General features: G+C 45.5%; 1 protein-coding gene across 1 annotated transcript in view; it reads right to left on the bottom strand.

The window, feature by feature from the left end:
* Positions 1–19,094, bottom strand: part of LOC119387134 (proline-rich protein 36) — a 201,666-nt gene that overhangs the window by 18,551 nt on the left and 164,021 nt on the right. Inside the window, exons 8-12 of the mRNA XM_037654442.2 lie at positions 17,631–17,891; positions 13,990–14,202; positions 10,588–10,773; positions 6,955–7,163; positions 4,801–5,072 (exon numbers count right to left, since the gene is read on the bottom strand). Coding sequence (XP_037510370.1) covers positions 4,801–5,072; positions 6,955–7,163; positions 10,588–10,773; positions 13,990–14,202; positions 17,631–17,891 — 1,141 coding nt within the window. The remainder of the gene's footprint in view (positions 1–4,800; positions 5,073–6,954; positions 7,164–10,587; positions 10,774–13,989; positions 14,203–17,630; positions 17,892–19,094) is intronic.

Here is a 19,094-nt window from a genome sequence, read left to right as displayed (position 1 = left end):
TGTATCTCGCCGTGAACGCTCGCACTACATTTTAGGCAGCGCAAAAAGCGGGGACGGCGCTTTGTTTACACACGAGCGCTACCACTGGTTGGTGTCAATTCTCGTACGTCATATATAGATTACAAAACGTAAGAAGAAATACTGACATTTACGGCACTGGTTGCGTTGCACACTTGAACATCTATTCTATGCGGCGGGCCTTTCATGGCACTTGTCTGCAGGCAGAGGGACTCCACCTGGACGGCCGCGCTTGTCGTCTCGCGTACTCCACAACATATTATATGTCCAGCGTCAACACATCTCTGTGTTTCCTTGGCAAGGTCAAGGATCGCGCTTAGAGATACCATAGGCTCGTAAGCCGCCTGGTTCTCGAGACGCGCACGCTTTCGTGTCGCTTCCATCACCTCTCGTCCCGCCATATTGCAACGTTCTCCGCGCCACCTATAGGTGCTGGAAAGTGCGAATTGATAACTTTTCGATCGCATGGATGCCAAGTTTGCCGGCCGCCTTTAAATTTATTATGAGCTCAGTGTGAAGAGCATAAATTTACATCTGTCCTGTTGAGTCACTGGCTGCATCGCAATGCGCAGTGTTCAGTTTCGTGGGAGTTTCACTTTTTTCGAGGTTTGCATCGAATGATAACAACGTCGGATCGCAAGTTTAATGTCACTTTGGATTTTTTTAGAGCTCCCTTTGACAGCATAATGATACGCTCAAAAAAAAATCATGCCCACTTCGACCGTGCATGTTTCTTGCAGAGGCGTGTTTCATTTCAATAATATCGACGCCTGATCACGCACCGTGTTCGCTTATTCTAACGTCGCTTTGGTTGTTTCGACAGCTCGCTTGGTCAGCATCATACTATACAGGGGCGTAGCCAGGGAGGGGGGGGGTTGGGGGGGCTAAAACTCTCCCCGAAAATTTTTCAATTTTGCTTGCGTATATGTACACGCCCACATACAAACGCACGCACGAGCATAAAGTATAGTTGGACCCCCCCGAAAAAAATTTTTCGCTACGCCCCTGATATTACACAATACCCACTGGGATTACTCGTGTTTATGATTACGCCGAGATTTGTGCCCAATGATAAGCGCATCTGAATTCGCGAAGCCATCGAAAATTTAATTGCCGCCTTGGTGGGGGACTTCGGATTAATTTCGGCCACCTGGGTTTCTTTAACGTGTACGTAAATCTAAGTACGCCGTTGTTACTGCATTTCGCTCCCATCGAAATGCAGCTGCCGTATGCGTGAATCGAACCCATGACCACGATCTTAGCAGCGCAACACTTCAGCCTGCTAAGCATTCACGGCGTGTCGTATGCAAGGCCAATATAAACGCTCAGTGCAAACATGCAGCTTAATTCTGTTTACAGGGAGCCGCGACAGGAAATGTACCGCAATCAGCTGAATTAAACACTTAGTACTCACGGTACGTTATTTTAACTGTGGTGTAATAAGCCCACATGCTCCGCTGCTGTCACAGTACAAATGGTTGACTCGGAAAGCCAGCGCGCAATCTAGAAACGTACAGCGGCTGTCTATTTGTTGTAGCTTCGGTTCACAAACGCACTTCCCTTTCAAATGAGCACGATCATCGCGTTTCTCCCCGTTAATAGTTCGTAATACTGTGTACGACAAAAATTGCTTCAAGGTGACAAGACCGCGAAAGCATCGCGGCGAACTGCCATAATCCACTCTTGACGCCTCTGCTCCTCGCACTGCTTGCATTGGAAACGGTAGAACTTGACGGGCAGTTTTCGGCTCTTCGTCATTTTTAAACTTTTGTGAGAGTTCACAATGCAGCAGGACGGTGCGCCTTTAGGTGCGCCTGCCTTCGAGTAAGACGAAGGAACGGCACCCATAGCGTGAAAAATGCGAGATAAAGCCCCGGGGAGCACGTTCTCCGCGCGCGCAATGGGAAAACCAAGCAAGAGCGACCCGTCCAAGCTACCGGAGTTTTCCCCTCTCTCCGCTGGGGCGGCGGACGGCGCTGCGCAAACTTGAGCGTTGGAGGCCTATGCCTAGAGCTGTGTAATTTTTTGTGTAATAGCAATAAATCATGATCATCTTCTACACCTAACATGGAGTGTCAAGTGTTCCTTTGGAGCGTTTGATGTGCTCAGAATGAACATTATTTGCAGGTTGAAGATTGTTTGAGCTAGCTGGAGTACAAGCATGCCCATTTGGGCAGCAACGGGGAATGGGACCTGTTCACAACTGGGAAAGCATTTCCAGCTGGGAATGCATTCCCAATTGGTACCAGTCGCCAACTGGGAATGCATTCCCAACTGGTCCCAGTCGCCAACTGGGAATGCATTCCCAACTGGTCCCAGTTACCAACTGGAAATGTGTTCCTTAAACCAGTTGAAGTGGAACCAGTTGAAACCAGTTGGATTCCCAGTTACACATTTTCACCTGGGTAAGGTAAGCGCTCGCCGCCGGCGCAAGGCACCGTTGGCGAACTCCGTCCGAGCGAGCCGAAACAAAGGAGCCGACGGACAGGAAAGAAAATGCGTGCTCACCCTACGAGGTCCAGAGAGGGTCTCCCTCCCCCGCCGCGCGCAACGTCTCGCGAGACGCGAGCACGCGAGACTCGAACGTGGCGCCACCGTCGCGATCCGGCGCCGGGGTGAGGGGGTTAACGTCACCCCCGCTCGCCCAGCGCCGTAGGACGGCGGAGGAGGGGAGCGACATGATCGGACATGAGGATGGCAGAAATAGGCGAAAAACCCGCGCAATGGCGACGGGCAAGCCTCAATCCCCACAAGGTATTGTCAAAGGTAAAACAATGAATATTCCTTGAACTGACATTTCAAGTAGGAGACTTGGAATTGAGTCACAGCTCCTCTGCAACTGCCCAGACAGTAAGTATGCAGTATTTTCTACACTCATAACAGCTAAAACAATTTTAACACAGAAAACTTATGCATGAGTCCCAAAGTCTGCCCTTTTAATCAGCACAAGCTGAGATGCCCAAATCGTTACCACAAAGCAAAGCAATGTGTATTGAGAATACTGGGCTTGATCTTGGTCGTTGTTGGCACAAACTGGCACAACAAGTGCAGATAGAGCTAGTGAATAAATGGACAAAGATCTTGATGTGCTACATGATTACCAGTCATGGGTGCATTATCAGCAGAAAGGAAGTGTTGTAGTCGGTGACCTGGCGTGAAAAAGTAACCCTGTAGCACTTATGTGAATTACAAACATACAAGACATATACAGTCGAACCCACTTATAATGATACCAGTTTTAACAATGTATCGGTTAAAACAATGAGAAACTTCTGCACCGCCAACTTTTGTATGTTTTCTATGGTGAAATAACCCGCTTACAGCAATGCCTGCATGCCGCATGATTGGTTATAACAATGAATTCGGGCTGTTGGATGTCCGTGCCTAAAGGTAACGGAATGCAGGATCCTTGAAAAGAAGGAAGAAAACGGGAAATTCAAACTGCTGAACCCCCCGCTAACAACCTTAACGTCCCCTAGCACCCCTTTGGACTCGCGGTATCCTTCACCGCATAGCGTTGTGGCATTACGGCAAAGGTGACTTTTGAAATCCGCTACGGTGCGGGAGTGGCGGTGGCTTCTGTTAAAGCACTTTCGGACATGCAGTTTGAGTAAAAAGTTCAGACATCGAACAGTTTCAGCGTCCGAAACTTCAGACGCTGTCATACATTGGCCCTATGGGGCTTGCGGCGGTCCCATGAAAGTGTCCAAATTTTCAAGCATGTCTAAAAAATCGGCAGCTTTTTCGTCCTTATCGCTGATGTCTGTTGGTATATCCCATTCTATCTTAAAGTTTTCTCACAACAGCCCGCCGTCCCATTATTTTGTTTTTTGCATGTTTATCGGTTATAACAATGAAACTTTTGTGGCACTTGAGTATTGTTATAAGCGGGTTCGACTTCATAAGTAATATAAGCTTTGTACGCACACATAGAAAAATCTACAGTAAACTTTGTGCAATCAGTATGCAAGAATTCAACAGTCTTGAATTATTGCCTATGAAGATAAAAATTTAAAACTCCTCCTGTACCTTTATAAACATATCCTTTTAAATTCTAGTCACAGGTCCCGGCAAGCAAGTTGTAACAGTTACAGTTACTGATAATCAAGTGATGGCATTATCTTTTTCGTTCCTGTAAGAACAGTAATAAAAAAGTCACAAATGCAAACATATATACTTGCCTCCCAGTGAAAATATACATACTATAAGATTTATCCATCTGTGCCTTTCTCACTCTTTCCTTTATCGATAATCTGGCATTATTTTTCAGATGGAATTACGCGTTTTAGTAACGATAACAGAGTAACACTGCCATTACCATGTAAAAGAGTAATAGCGTTACAGTGGCAAGTTACTCAAAGAAAAAAGTAACGATTTGCAGCCAGGTAAAACTTTAGAAGGTAGCAGCATTTCCTTCTCAAAACCGATGAATATGAACGTGGACCAATGGACGTGCGCTCTAGAGAGACATCAATGACTCTGCAGTTGGCTCCGCCATCCAGCTCACGGGCACAATGATTTTGTAGCGCACTACTACATGCCACGAGAATACGAACAGAAGATGAAATGTATAGTTTGTGGACTCCCGGCATTGACGTCTGTCTGTCTGTTTCCACAATTTCTTTAGTTGTGGAGGCAATCGATGGTCACGCTTTGGTCATCTGGGCGGGGCCTCTCCTGCCTATTTAAGTTCTATTTGAATGTAGTTGCCCATAACACATTATTAGTAACTAGTTAGTACTGCTCTAGACTGCAATGTACGTGAGGCAGCGAGTCACTGACCACTAGGCCTGGCAGGTGGACCTGCAGCAGGTGACTCCATCGCGATGGATGTGTTGGACGAGGATGAGGAAGAGGAGGCCATCATGGCCACCGAAGGGGAGGATGAACTAGGGACGCCGCCACTGCTGCTCGAAGCTGTTGGCGCAGGGCTGGCACGACAGGGATCCGAGGCCTGCAGAGCCGTGCACTCGGGGGACGGAGGGGGCAGCCGGACGGCCGAGGGCGGCACTGCTGGAGTGTGCTGTGTGGGCGACTGCACTGCCGGCCGGGACCTAAAGTGTCCGTTAGAGAGAATATTCAAAATCTGGGCCTTCACATGCCACAACGATGATGTTATTATGAGGCATGCCGCAGAGGAGGATTCCCGATTAACTTGGATGTTTAGGTTTCTTCAATGTGCACATAAATCTCCAAGTACGCAAACACGCTTGCATTTCAGCTTCACCATAGGTAGCTGCCGTGGTCAGGGCTGAACCTACGACATTGGGTTGAACTTAGTGCCATAATATGGCAGGCTATGTGCAATGGCATAGCCAGAAATTCTTTTCAGAGGGCCATGCCCTTGCCCACGAAGTTGGTGCTAGAAGGCGGCTGTTCAAGTGTGCCTACCTTGGATATAATTACGGTTATATAGAGAAAGGGAAGTGATATAATTTTAATGATCCAGGTCAAAGCATCTCCCTCCCTCTGAAATAATTTTACTACTTAGGAGTGCCCCGAAATGCTTGTTGGAAGATAATTTTTGCAAACAGGCAGAGTTTATTGCTCAGAGACAGATTAAAATAAGTTGTGTTCTTAGAACGAATTATAAGCATGCAAGACATATAATAGTGACATAGGCTCTGTAAGCATATGCAAAACTTTCGCGTCATACATTGAGAATTCACTACACAAGAATTAATCAGTTCTGAATTAATACCTGTGAAGATTGAAAGTTAACCTCTTCCATTATACACATATTCTTCTTTTCTCTAAATGAAAGTTTGCTTGACAGCTTGTGTAGTTTGCATCCTTTTAAACTGTTTGTATCAGGTTTCATTATTCGGGCTGCACAGAAAAAAAAAATAATATCAAGACTCTGGTAACTCTTTCATTAAATACTCAACGACTATTCACAGTATTTATAAATTCACGACTCCTCAACAAGTTAAAAGATTCCCAGTGTGATTTTCAGAAGAATGCCCTGGTACTGCTGCGATTCCCAGTGTGATTAAGAATGTCCTGGTACTGCTGGACAAAACGGAGGGAACTCAAGTACCAATTGAAGGACTCTAGGAAATTAATGAGCAATGCCAGTGGAATAGAATGCACCGTTAGGTAGTACTGTTATGTAAAAGATAAGTGCACCCTCCAACTCAGTGTTCTACTGACGCCATGCTGTGGTGCAAAACGTCTTCTTCATTTTCGGTTGCAAAGGCCAGACAATTGATGATGAAAACTTTGGCATGGTGCCTATGTGGATCATCTTGACACAAAGGACTGCATGACTGCAGGATGTATTATCATCACCACAACCACTTGTCAGTGCTTGTGTGTCTGCTCGTGTGTCTGTTGCTGTCTCATTTTATACCATTGAAGAACACACTGGAACAGTGAACCAACTAGCCCATACCACAATTTTGATTGAGCATGTTTTAGCTTCATTATGCTCAAGCCCTTTTAATAAAATTAGGGAAAATCCTGCAGTCCTCTGTGTCAACATTGCAATGTTATCGTTTACCTCTGTTATGACCACCATGGCCACTTTAACTTGGTCTTTATGTGCGTGTTATTTGTGTGTGCTTCTTTGTCCTTGCCTTCATTTCGTGCCATTGAAGAATTCTTTAAAACACATTCAGCCTGTTTTCTAGCCTGTCGTCGCTGATGCTTGCAGTAAAATATGCGTAAAGAAGCATAGCTATTGGAGCTGCATGTGCCAACTCACATTAGACCTATAAAATGAGAAGTCATTACACACTTCAGTTGAAGATTACTCCGCAAGTGTTTTAGAAAGTGCTAGTACAAGCAGAATGACAAGATAACACTTTAACAATAAGTGGACCTTGCGCAAAAATTAAGGAGTAATGGTACACATGCACTTGTGGTGCGAACAAACCAAATCATGAAGTATACATTGTGCATTCAGCAGTTCGATCAGCCACTTTGGTTTGTTACCTATGGTCGGGGACTTGCGGAGGCGAGTCACCATTGCTGCGCTTGATCCTTGGCAAGTCCCAGGGCCGGTCGTAGTCACTCTCTGGTCTCGTGTCCGAGCTGGGGCTTTGATTGTGTTGAAGCAGCGGTCTTACGGCTGGATACCGTTTGCTGTTGTCAGAGAGCCGCCTCTCAGCGTTCTCAGTTTCAGTTGAAGCCGAGGAAGCCCCCTGGAAGTAGTGAATTTTGCACCGGAAAATTCAAAGTGCATCTGCATTTTTGCCTCTGAGGCATTTACTTTTTGCTAGGAGATAGGCTAGATGGGAGCACCTTTAATTTATCACTTAGGAAAGGTAAGGAGTAGGACATTTCATGAGACAATAACCATCTAGGAGTTGAAGCTAATAAGGACAGTGCAGCACAAACCTTGAGTTTGGTAGCTCTTCAATGAAAGGGGTGAGCAGTGGATTGCAGCCCTAGGCAGCTAGTGCGTATCCAAAACTTCCATCTACTGGTATCATTACTGCACGTGCTTTAATTGGCTAAATTTAGCTAAGGGCTGATGTTTCCTTTTTTTTACCACGTGGAGCACTCATGACTTGTTCATGCACACAGCTGCACTACTGTGTTAAAGCAATATAAACAATAATGGGGCTATGACGTCCTTTCAGAGGCTGTCTGAGCTCATAATCTATGCAGTCTGTGTCACTCAATTTCGGAGATCAGTTCTGCACATCTCTGCCTTACAGCATTACTCATTGTATGCCACTATGTACTTCTGGAATAAACTAAAGAACTCATTTACGGGCTCTTTCACTTTCATTGCTTTTAGCACTGATTCAAAGAAAAAAATACAAGTGATTGATGAAGTGTTTTAGAGCTTGCTGTTTTTTTGTTTATTTTTCTGTGGCCGTTCACCAGCGTGTTTTCGAACAGGCTCACCTTCATTGTCATGCCACTTGCCACATTGTCTCAGAACCTACAGCAACTATCTAATTGCGTTGATGTTAAGCATCGCTGAGATGCATCTTTATTCTTCTTCTATGTCCTATTCAAATTTGAACACTTTACATTTCTGGTCATCAGGTTTTTTCACATTTCACTTGGTTGGAGAAGAGTAATGATGTACTGACACACTCTAATGAGGCTCATCTACTTCATAAATGTTAAGAATTAGTGATGTGCAAATATTAGAAAATTATAAATGACGAATCAAATAACATTCTATTCGATTTGGTACGCGAGTCAACTAGTTCATATTCGAAATACCGAGTAGTTTTCAAATATTTTTCAAATAATTAGCACTGATGGGGAAACGTTAAAAGACGAAACGTTGTAACAGGGAGGGGCAGTTTTTCTTGTATTAATCGTTGAATTACCAAAATGCATACAGCCAATGCTTTTACGGGACTATCGACACTATATTCTCTCTCACATGCTCTCGCTATATATATTTACACAAATAACAGATGCAAGCATTGTTTTTGGATAAATTGTTCTTGCAGTTACAACACTGGTGTTTACCCGCGCTAAAGTGAGCTAGAAGAGGGTAGTGGGCTTGCTGGGGTCCTCCGCTTGACGCCGGGTATGTCACATGTGTGGCGGCGCCACCAGCGACTTAAATGTAGGGCACTGCCTGACGGAGGCGTTTGTGTGCAACTGATGCCATACTTTTTTGTGCGCTGTTGTCATATGCACTGGACGGAAATGTACGCGAATTTCGGCAGTGTAAACGGTGATGCTGATGTCGCTGAGACAATAAAAAATAAAGAAAAAAACTAGCGCGAGCTAGGTGCGTTGGCCTACATGCGCGCGTAAGGCATGGTAACCATCTAGAACACTGTAGCTTGGTGTATGCAGCTCTGCTGTTAGCTAGTTATCTGATGTTAAATGAAACATACGGAAGACCGTTAGTACTCGTGCGAGTAAAGCTGCAGAAAACATTCTTTTCTGAAACTCTGTCGCCGTAACTCGCGCGAACGCGCGATTAAACTGCATGAAAGGGATGCTGCGCAAATTTGAGATGCAATAAATTGCTCTTACGAGTGATAAGCAGTGATGGCGAACTTTTCAAAGCTTACGCGTTTTGTGGCTATCAATTGTAAACTGGATTATTTGCATTTCTTGGGCACTACTTTCGTCACGCACGCCTTTTACGAGCGTGTGAAATTACTGCCGATGCTGACCTTGACACACACTCGGGAGTTTACCACGAGCTCTTAATGTTATACATTTCACAGCATTTAAAAACTTGGAGCTGCTCATTCTTTCTGCAGATCTCCAGTACCTTGGCTCTGTAATTTGGCCATTTCTGCACTGAATATTCCTATGCAAACACTGTAAAAATCCACAGATAAGAAAAACAGGAAGCCACTCTCCTCAGGTACTGGGTACAAGAACATGAACATTTATTCATCATATATTGGGCACAGTTGCTTGCTTGAACAGTATCGCCAATGGCACGAGAACGTACCTTCTCGCCTTGAACGCTTCCCGATTGCTTTCTCTTTCGGGTCGGTCTTTCTCGTGGTGTCTTCTTTGTCAAATACGACGCAAAGTTAGGCAGGATTGTAGGCACAGCGTCCTCTCGTAGGCAAGGTTTTCCACGCGGTGTGCGTACTTCGTTCCCTTCGATTATATGCACGTAGTCCCATAGCACATACTTCGGCTCGAAATCAAGTTGACACACGGCAGATGTGTCGTCCATTGCTTTGTCCGCTCGATGCAAATTCCTTTCCCAGGGCTTCCTCATTACTTCCTCAGGGCTGCATCCTTCGGAACGCCTAACAAAGACGGCTTCGTGCTGCCCTTAACGTGGACGTAACCAGTCCGACAGCCTGGCACAAAACAGTGGTTTTGCCGCCGCGGAAGCATTTTAACCTCGTGAGACGGTCACTGCTTTTCAGGCCACATCGCTGTTCGCAGAAGGACCTAGCAGATTGAGGATGCAAAGCGCGAAGAGTTCTAAAAAAAAAACAAAACTCGCACACACCGACCGCCACTCCAAACAGCCAGCAACTGCCCCAGCACCAACGCTCTCTACATTTGGTGCGACGGTGGCGCCGCGCCGCGGAGGCGCGCCGAAGCACGTTTTTGTGACATTGGCGGCGTCACCGCAATGCATAGCGCCGGCCGGCGAGTGAGCCCACTACCCTATTCTAGCTCACTTTACCCGCGCTTTTGATGCTAAGGCCCATGCTGTGATAACAGGTTTATATTTGCTTCATAACATATCTAGCTGTATGTGCGGTGTTTGGTTCAACATTGTATAATCTTTATGTTTAGGTTTTATTTAAAAGCTATTGACAAAGTACCACGTTGAATACTGTAGCCACTGCTGTACTTCAGCCTACAGTTGCACAATATCACGAAGTCGCTGCTGTATATGAGCCCACCTCAGTTTTCATAACAGTCGTATTTTCTGTCGGTTAAAGGTAATCGTAATGTTCCTTTGTTAAAGTCTGTGAATATTTGTTCGGAATAAAATGTTGTGGAATTCTAGGGCTGTTTTGGAGATGGTTGCCTTACTATTTGGAAACCATTCAAATAGTATTCGATCCATATTCGTATTTGATTCAGTGTCATCACTACTCCATTCATATTTGATTTGGTTCTAAAATTTACTATTTGGACAGCGCTAGTAAGAATACAAACCTTAAACGGTGCTCCATTGATCACTGTGGGCGGCGCGACTGCTACCAGTCTCCCCCGCTTTTCTTCAGGTTTTCGAGGACTGTCACAGGAAGAATTGGACAGGCTGTCCACTGATGGAGATGCTCTGAATGACTGGAGGACACAGTTGGAGCCATTTTGAAGTGGTGCAGCCGTCGGTGCCACATGCTGAAAGGCAATTTCCATATATGGCTTGCAATCACAACTCCTACAGCAATGTTCCCTTCAAACCCTTTATTCTGAATGCAGAGTGTGTCGAATAGAAAGCAACTTCACAATCAAGCATGCTAGTAGACCGGGTAGTAGTACACTCAAACCTCATTATAACAAAGTCGCACTTGCCACGAAAATAACTTCGTTATATCCGAAAATTCGTTATAAACATTTATTCGTAACACTGTAGCTATGACAAGACTATTCTTCATTTACTTCGTTACAACCGATAACTCGTTATATCCGTGTTCGTTATAACGAGGTTTGAGTGAAGTTTCTGGTTTCGTTGTCATTGTTTTCTTCTTTTTGTTCATGTCTGCCTACGTTTCTCCTAATTTCAGTTTGCTCCTCTTTGAATATGAAGCTGAATAGCTTGCTGGACAACCCGTCCAGACTGACTGAACACCTGACTGAAATAAACATGTGGCTTACTGAACCTGTTCAGGCTGACTGAGCAGATAGGCATTTAGTCAGACTGATTGATTAACTGTCTGAACAACTTGTTCAGGCTGACCACCCAGTTTTCCCCACATTATAAATCTCTGTGTCTGTTACAGCATAGAAAAATGTGCACAGACATTTCTGTGGTATGGTAGCACTGTTTCAAAGGGAACCTGCAACACTTTTACAGCGGCACTTCTCTGGCTAGGGCATTCTGTTTGTTGGTGAGCAAAAATATATGTGCCACAGGAAATGGGCAAACCCCACTACTCACCATTGGTCCATTAAAAATGAAGAAGTAAACACATGGGCACCACACAACAATTAACACTGTGCACAAAACGCCAAGCGCATGCAGCAAGCCAGACAAGATGACGCATGTCACGGGAAAATATGCATGCTCCTCATGTGGAAAATTTTAAAGGAGCATTAGCTAAATTTAAAAGGAACTTTCTGGACGGACATTCGGGATTTATTTGCAGGGTGTGTGATATACTATGGTTCGAAGTCCTGTGTCACCTCTGTGTCCTGGGTGGCCAAAGACATGGCGCTCTTTGGCCACCCATGGCCCTTGCGCCACAGAACACCACTAATCATCATCACCCCTGTGTTGTGTGCTAAATAGCCTCACTGGTCATCCATTCCACTTTCACAGAGCGGAATGGCTCCTAAATTTTTTGGACATGGTCAAAAAACACTGCCAATCAGCAGTCAAGGCTCCTGTGAACATTTGAGCCAAATTTTATAGCACTGCATGCCGCAGGGAACATAGAATTACATTTTAAAGGCAGCTAGAAATCAACTGCTCTTTTCTTGGCAAATTATGTCATCGACAGGCCCTAATACATCATCGGAGGGGAGGACATGGCCATTGGCTGATTTCAGCACTCTTATGCCGCATAGTTACCGTGGCTGCCTCGGGGTGTCGCCATGTGCCAGCAACACGCTCTGTAGTGTGCTACAACTAGCTAACTATAATTAAAATTACACAGTAGCGACACTAGCATGCTTGTGGTCACACCAAATGTGAGCCATAACTTTAAAAGAAAAAAAAGAAGTGAAAGAGCTCAAGGTAATGGCATGCCATGAAGGAGCTTCTCGCCCCTTTGTCATCTCCCCCTGTGTAGCTTTCAGTGCACTGTTTAGGATGATAGGAGTGAAATAACTCTTCAAGCAAGTGACAAAAGTGTTGTATGATCCCGTTAAAGGGGTCCTGAATCACTTTTTAAAGTAATCGTTGAATAACCTCAGTATTAAAGTTTATTGCTTCACGAATCGATCACGGCAGAAAATTTTCTAATTTGCCAAGAACGAGCGAGGTTACAGGGATTTGTTGCACGCTTTAAGCGCTTTCTCTCTTCTTTCATCCTGACGAGCGCACTGGACGCTACATAGGGGTGGATGACAAAGGCTAAAGAAGATACATCAGTGTGCGTCGCAACCCTAAAGGGACACTAAAGGCAAATATTAAGTCGATGATGATTGTTGAAATAGCAGTCCAGAAACCTCGTAGTGCTACTTTTATGCCAAGGAAGTGCTTATTTTGAAATAAAATCACGTTTTAGTGGTCCGCATCGCGTTAGCGCACTTCAAATCACCCGCCTGAAAGCGGTATTTCGCGCGTCACTGTTGCCATGCCCAACGTTGCCCGCCTTTACTGCGCGGCGGCGTGCACTGGCGGCGTGCACCATTCGGGCATCCGGCAAGATCACATGCATGCGGTATTTTGTCGAACTTTCTGTCAGAGCGACTTTCACGAGCGTGCAAAACACACGTGGCAGTATGTGATCCCGAAACTACCACTGAGACGCGACCGCGTGAGCTAAGCAGGGCGCCAGGCGAAGCGCAGTTCGGCGAAAATGGAACTTTTGAACCACACGCATCGTTCCCCATGGCAACGCCAAAGAGGTTCTTTTTTCCGTGAATCAAACAGAAATGAACAAGCAGCATTTTATTACGTGTTTTGATGCACGGAAGGTTCTTTTTTTATTGCAGCTAGTTTGATTACTAGTGATTAATTGTATTCACTCTCCCACGTCATCGGGATCACTTCCAAAATGTCCCACTCGTGGCGCTCATTGTGTGATACATTTAGCTTAATTTCTCGGTAAGTAGGGCACTGCTGTTAATAATACTGCCGTTTTAGACGTCATACATTGAGCTTTCACTCTGACATAAATTTATATTTGCCTTTAGTGTCCCTTTAAGCGCGGGTCATGAAACACGATCACTCTCTCCGTGTGTGATTCCGGTGCACGATAGTGCTGCTACTGTGTAATTTTAGCACACTACAGAGCACAGCACCAGCACGTGGCAGAACCCCGTGGCAAGAAGCGCATCCACTCAAAACGCCACTCTTGGTTTATGTCAGCTATCGGCCAATAACCGTAATCTGCTATATGACGCCATGCAGCAGCCGCCAGCAGCTCCAAAAAGAGTGAAGGGCCTCTGTATGAAGAGAGGGCGCTTGAGATAGCGACAACTTCACGTTCCGCTTGCAAACTCTCCTTGCCATGAACGACTGCAAGATTTGGCTGAGCTGTTCACAACAGCATCTGCTTTCCGCTGTATGTGTTTCTTGACCAAGAGGTTCAGGGCCTCTTTAAATAAGGGAATAATGCTATGCACTCTAGTGCGATAGAACAAATGAACAGACAGAAATAACGAATTTTCTATCTTAATTGCTGCTGCAACAGAATAGACTGGCAAGCAGGAATTTGTGAAACTTACACTGGAATTAGCAGTGACTGGTTGTAGTGGACCGTGCCGGCCTCGCTTCTCATCAGGCCTGCGGGGACTGTTGTCAGAAGAGGAGGATGATGACACATTGTCTGAGGATGTGGACCGGAACCCATTGAGCAGCACGGGCGCCAGGGCCATTGGCTCCCCTTCCTTGCGGTGGCCACCATGCCTTGGGCGCCGCACTGGCTCTGAAGGGAGCACCTGAACCAAAGTCAGGGTTAAGGCTTTTGAGTCATTCTCATCACTAAATGTTGTCACAGTCCATAAACAAACTTTATAGGGATGTATACGTTGTATATTTTGATGGCAACAGCTGGAGTAACGAAACAATTAGGAAGTGTTATGTGTGGCACCTAAGCCACAGGCGAACCCAATGGCACAGCGGCTTCCTTTGAGTAATCCTTGGAAAAAGGGATAAGCTTAGTGACTAAGCCGAAGTGAGCCAGAGAAGGGGGCTCACACTAACAACACATGCCCCTTTTCTTGGACTACGTCTCCAGGTGCAGGAATCTGCTGCCATGCGTCTGAGGTACTGGTGGTCTTAGCAATATTGCATTGTTGCCGTCCCTACAGAGAAGATGCCGATTGGCTCTGTCAAGTGATCCGCCTTAGTGGTTCGTGGTAGTGCATTAGCTAAGCATCGAACAAGACAACTTCCTTGTGCAGTGATGTGCTGCTAAGTACTTCTTTATTGTTGTTCACCTCTCTGTGGTGCTTGTTTGTGAATAATGTTGCTTGTTGGGCGAGTTGGAACAAGTCAGTCATAATGATATTTAGCGCAAACACTGGACAACAGACAACGGAGAGGACGTAGATGCAGCGCATTCTTCCAACTAAAATTTATTCGAAAGGTACACACGTACATATACGGACCAAAGGACCTAAGAAAAAAAAGAGAAGAAGAAAAAGAAAAAGGAGTGAAAAGAAAAAGAAGATAAAACCAAAAATTTGCCCGCTTGGAAAAGAATAACACGTAACATACGCTGCGTCTATGTCCTCTCCTTTGTCTGTTGTCTAGTGTTTGTGCTAAATATCATTTTGACTGACTTCTTTGTGAAGCTGACAGATATGCTTCATCCTTTCCAAGGGCAGAAGAGTGGGAAGAGTGTCCTCCTTTGGAAGGACAATTTAAAAGGACGCTTTGAGTGTGTTTTGACTAAAAAAAATTTAAGCTAATTATAATATATATTTGCCAAAATTACCCAAAATACGCCCATCACGCCAACAGTCATAACTATCAATCCAACCATACAAAAAGAAAATGGCCTGGCATCATTATAACTGTAAATGTAGGCAATGCAGTGAACTAGGGTCTCTGCGCTATCATCTATATTAGGTATATTATAGCCTAAAAACCAAAAATTGTGTTGTTCCAAAAGGTTATATTTCAAAAGAAATATTATAGCATCAAAACTTCGTCATTGTTTTCAATTTTCCTAGTTCATTGCAGAGAATAATGTTTAAGCAAAAAACACGGAAAGTTTCATTGAAAAATATTCATCTGTTTAAAAGTCATGAGCTTTTGCGCAGCAAAAACGGACTGAAAATCAGGTTTTGAGAAAAATAAGAATGAAATTTTCCAAACATTTAATTTTCAGATTGAGGGTGGTCACAAAAAGGACCATAACTTTTGAACAGAACTAAATACAGACTCAATTTTTCCTGCACCACAATTTTGAATGTCTGTAGATGTCTAGAATGTCAAAATTAAAAATTCACTTTTCATTTAAAGAAAACATCGTTTGAAAGGGTGGCGACATTCCTTAACTGGGTTAGTTGGATTGTCTCGTCTGTTTCACATGTCCGGTCGCCTGTGCTGTTTCGCCTTAAAGTACAACTTCCTCCTGATTTTACAATTCCTTTAGCTGCTAGTCCAACTTGACATTGGGTAGCTCCTCTGCTAGCTTGCTTTCTAAGTAAGTAGCAAAAGCATGCTAAAGCTGTGAGAAGTATGACTTCACTCTATCTTAGTGCTATCTGAGGGACAGGCAACAGCAGCACTTTCATATAGATGCTTAGTGCTATGCACAAAGGAGCCTACATGTGGCTATTCAGCAATAGAGGTATGCCTGCCAGAGAAAACGAGCACACAGCACTGCAGAAGAATGCAGAGATATCTGTGCAAACAGTTATATCAACACAATACAGTGAAACCTCGGTTATACGAATCTCATGGGACCACGAAAAATATTCGTACCATCCGAAATTCGTATCACCAGAAAGCATGGAAAATTAGCATGCGACAAGAGAAAGCAGGCGTACATATTCATTTATTGTTTTTCAGGGCCACAACAACGTCAGGAAGAACCCTGAATGATTGTCAGTTAAGTTTTTAGTTGTCGGCAATCATACCAGCACTCGTAAATATACGGCCCGTACGCGCATATTTAATTAATGAACCAGGTGCGTTGCGACCCGCGATAACAGTAGCCCCTTCCAAATTTTAGTATACGTTTTTGCATGACACCGGAGCACTGCAGCAAACGTCACAAAAGAAGCGCTTTGACGAGATGGATAAAGGCCACAAAACGACAGAACCACGGTTCTGTGTTATGATTTTGTTATCAAGGAGGTGTTGGGGATGTTTTTTGGGAGATTTACGGCCGGGCCTGTACAAGTGCGACCTCAGCGGTCGCGCATGTTGATGTTGTGAGGCCTGACTCCTTCGCCAAGACCGTCCTCGCCTTCTTTTGGTCCTCGTCCACCTTTCATAGGATGTCTGATGCACGAGGCAGGCACGCGTAAACAGCACAACGACAGCAGTCCGCGTCGACGCGTTAGAAAAAAGAAAGCATGGCGCTAATGTCCTCTGTAATCTAAACGCGAAGGCACACGGAGGCACATAAGAGCCTCAAAGATTCGAGCACACAATCTCGGAGGCCGTGACGCGTCTCTGAAGGCTAATTCTGACCGCAAGAAAAGTGTTTTTCTTACACCGTGATTCTGACGATTCGGCGGTGCGGCGCGCATGTCCACGCTTGTGTTCCCGCGCTCGCACGTGCTTGGTGCGTCTTCTGCGACAACGCGGACAGCACCAAGGACAGCACTGGCCGGTAGCGTGCGTTCGTATCAAACGTCGCTTGTTAAAATCGGTTCGCAACAACCGTACTCCATTACATTGCAGGCCAATGGGCCTTGGCCGGTGTTGGGAACTAAAAAGCCACACACATATAAGCAACGGCAAAGCGTGCGTGTCTAACAACGTGAGTGTGTATAGAGAGAGACCACATGGCCTCTCCGTGTTTACATCTGTGCGCGGCTGTGAATTATGTACTATTGCAGCCGCCGTGAACTAAATACATGTAGAGTCACGTTTCCCCGGGACGCTGCTCTCGCCATGTATTGTAAACAAGAGAGCGACGCAACGGCCCTCCTCCTCCTCGAGGACCCCGCCTCATCGGGGCAGTCTGCTCGAGGCTCTGTAACTACGAGCAGCTCAATAAAGTTTCTCTGCCGCCCTCTGATCCTGCGTTCTTGATATACAACAGCCGGGACCAACGAAAAATTCGTATCACCCCGAAATTCGTATGAGCTGTGATCGTATCACCGAGGTTTCACTGTACATGACCGAGTTTCGTACTGAAGAAAAGCACAGAGTATCAAAGCATCAGCAAATGACAACTCCTAACCTTGACGCCTGCGTGGATGCTGCGCTTAACGGCGACTGCGCCGAGAGGTGCAGCAGGCGGGTTCTCAGAAATTGGGGACTGTGGTAATGGGTGGTTCTGGTAAATGGCCTTGTCGGCCGCCGACGCTTGCTTGCTCGCCATACCCTGCCCTCTGGTGGCAGGAATTGGAACTGAAGGGTTGCCACTGCTGCTGGAACCACGAGGTGTTGGTGCTGGTTGCTGCTGAACATTAGAAGATGCTGAGGTGCTGCTACTGCTCCCCTGCAAGTGGCGAGAATTGAAAGTGATTAACACTGGTACATATCAGTACTTTACATTTCTTGCTCTTGAATAGAGTAGCACAAACCATTAACACATGTTCACAAGCCTACAAGGTTGAGGAAATCATTTGGAAATAGCACAAGGGACACTCCTGTTCAATAGGGGAAGGGAAGTAAAGAAAGTGAGTGGAAAGGAGAGGCCACCTATTCTAGATATGATCCCACCTTGAGCACCAGGTAGCGGTACCTCTCTCCCCATTAGAGAAACCAGCGGACGCGTGGCGGCACTCTGACTAGAACCCAGTGCCAAGCCAGACACCGCCGAAAGGCTGCGCCAAGCGGTTACCTTTTCCCTTATTTTTCTGCCAGTAACCGCTCGCCCTAGCTTGCTCTGCTGCCCACCACTTCGCTGCGGCCGCGCACCAGCGATGAGCTGTGACACGAGTCTTTCCTTTCTTCCCCTTGATTATTTAAGATGCCGCTAGTGACCACACTCTAAAAACAGGTTGCACCCTTTGGGGAGTCTTTTTGTCTCACAACAATAATCGTTATCCGGCATGCTTGTTTTTCCTTTATAAAAAAAAAATTCAGCCAGTTTCACGCCGTGAAAACCGTCTGACAGCGAAGCTGTAAGCGCACGAGTGTATGTGATTGGCTTGCGGGATCATGTGGTGTCATAAATCCGCCGCTAGATTTGAAATGCGAGCGCTTACACTTGATTGGGTAAAGCGATATCACGTCACCTGTGGGCTCAGGCAGTGGCGATTCAGCAGATGCCTCATGCAACGTGATTTTTAGTGAGATCACGTGACCTGCCGGCTCAGGCAATGGAGTTTCAGCGAACGCCTAGTGTCACAGGCGAGTGTCGCTCCCTGTTATCTACACGACCCTCTTGCGCACCCAGGTGCCTTGCCTTGGTTTATTACAATTAATGTAAGCCTCTAATTAATGTAATTACTAAAAGTTGGGGCAGCTACACACTAGTGGTGCAAAGACTGGATACAGCTTCCCCTCTTCCTTTCCCTCCTCCTCATCCCCTAGCTATACTGTAATATACATGGCTACGCTAAGCTTTACCCTCTCCACTCCTCCTTACCTCTCCCACACGGCTAAGCTATGCTTTTTCTCTCGCTCTCTCTTTCTTTCTCTCACTCTCGTTTCTTTTTCTTTCTGTCTTTCTTTCTCTTCCTCTGTATCTTTTTCT

This window comes from Rhipicephalus sanguineus, chromosome 3 (assembly GCF_013339695.2).
Source record: "Rhipicephalus sanguineus isolate Rsan-2018 chromosome 3, BIME_Rsan_1.4, whole genome shotgun sequence".
In the NCBI taxonomy this organism is placed as follows: Eukaryota; Metazoa; Arthropoda; class Arachnida; order Ixodida; family Ixodidae; genus Rhipicephalus; species Rhipicephalus sanguineus.
Note: the sequence above shows the minus strand (reverse complement) of the source record. Positions and strands in the feature narration are given on the sequence as shown.